At 41.8% G+C, this 1,804-nt stretch overlaps 1 protein-coding gene across 3 annotated transcripts in view; it reads left to right on the forward strand.

Annotated features, from left to right (window-relative positions):
- Positions 1-1,804, forward strand: part of NUP98 (nucleoporin 98kDa) — a 138,599-nt gene that overhangs the window by 132,633 nt on the left and 4,162 nt on the right. For all 3 annotated transcript variants that reach the window (XM_011956754.1, XM_011956756.1, XM_011956755.1), the window contains one exon: positions 1,146-1,300. In XM_011956754.1, coding sequence (XP_011812144.1) covers positions 1,146-1,300 — 155 coding nt within the window. The remainder of the gene's footprint in view (positions 1-1,145; positions 1,301-1,804) is intronic.

Genomic DNA, 1,804 nt, shown 5'->3' on the forward strand with positions numbered 1-1,804 from the left:
AACATTTGGGGCCAGGTATGGTGGCTCACACCTGTAATTCCAGCACTTTGCCGGGTCAAGATGAGCAGATCTCTTGAGCTCAGTAGTTCAAGATCAGGTTGGGCAACATGGTGAAACCCCATCTGCACCAAAAATAGAAAAAATCAACCGGGTCTGGTGGCACATACCTGTGGTCCCAGCTATTTGGGAGGCTGAGGTGGGAGGGAGGATTACTTGAGCCTGTGAGGCAGAGGTTGCAGTGAGCCAAGATCGCGCCACAGTACTCCAGCCTGAGTGAGAGAGCAAGACCCCAACTAAAAAACACAAAAAACATTTGTGATTCATGGAAGGAGGTCACAATATCAACATTAAATAACAAGAGTGTGGAACACATTGAATCCAGCGCTCATGGATGAGTTTGAAGGGTTCAAGACTTTAGTAGGGGAAGTACCTGCAGATGTAATGGAAACAGCAAGATAACTAGAATTAGAAATGAAGCATTAAGATGTGACTGAACTGGTATCACTCATGAGGAGTTTGCTTTGTAGACAAACAAACGAAGTGGTTTCTTGAGATGGAATCTACTCCTAGTGAAGATGCTGTGAACATTGTTGAAATGCCAGCAAAGGATTTGGAATATTACTTAAGCTTAGTTGATGAAGCAGCAGCTGCGTTTGAGAGAAATGACTTCAGTTATCTTATTTTAAGAAATTAGCATAGCCATCCCAACCTTCAGCAGCCAACACCCTGATCAGTCAGCAGCCATCAGCATCAAGGAAAGACCCTCCACCAGCAGAAAGATGACTTGCTGAAGACTCAAGTGATTAACATTTTTAGCAATAAAGTATTTTTAAATTAAGGTATGTATATTGGTTTTTTAGACATAATGCTGTTGCACAGTTAGTAAGTGACAATAGTATAGTGTAAACATAACTTTTACATGCACTGGAAAACCAAAAAATTTGTGATTTTATTGTGATACTTGCTTTATTGTGGTGGTCTGAAATGGAACCCACAGTATCTCTGAGGTATGCCTGTATGTGCTTTTAATTCTGAAGTCCAGCCAACATTATTTCTCCTTCCTTTCTGTCTTCCTGCCATGTCTTCTGTACTTTTGGAAACTATGCACTTGTGCAGACGTTGTGCTTAATATTTTGTTTCTTCAGATGCCATCATTAATGAGAACTATGACTACCTGAAGGGGTTCTTGGAAGACCTGGCACCTCCAGAGCGCAGCAGCCTAATTCAGGATTGGGAAACATCTGGGCTTGTTTACCTGGACTATATTAGAGTAATTGAAATGCTCCACCATATACAGCAGGTACTTGAGATCCTCAAACTGCTGCCTGATTTTCCTTTTCTCAGGCCCTTAAATCTTTAGAGACCTCACAAGGCTTTATTATACACTTGAGAATGCATTGACAGAGATAGCACTGTCAAAGCAGGCATCTTGCTGAGGCTCATTTGATATAACCGTTTGAGAGCTGTTTCAAAACTTAAAAACACTTTTTTATGTTGATTACCAACTAGTATGTGCAATAGACATTCCTGAGACTAGTCCATAGACAGTCCCTTCCCCTTGTTCAGCTCTAGTTTGAGTGAGAAGCCCAAAGATGAAAGATAAAGTAAGAATGGAGATTTGGTGAGGATTGCTGTTTCACACATCATTTGGCATGTTTTAAAATTGCAAACATGGGCCGGGCGCAGTGGCTCAAGCCTGTAATCCCAGCACTTTGGGAGGCCAAGACAGGTAGATCACAAGGTCAGGAGATCGAGACCATCCTGGCTAACACAGTGAAACCCCGTCTCTACTAAAAAATACAAA

Source organism: Colobus angolensis, unplaced genomic scaffold, assembly GCF_000951035.1.
Source record: "Colobus angolensis palliatus isolate OR3802 unplaced genomic scaffold, Cang.pa_1.0 Scaffold424, whole genome shotgun sequence".
Lineage (NCBI taxonomy): Eukaryota > Metazoa > Chordata > Mammalia > Primates > Cercopithecidae > Colobus > Colobus angolensis.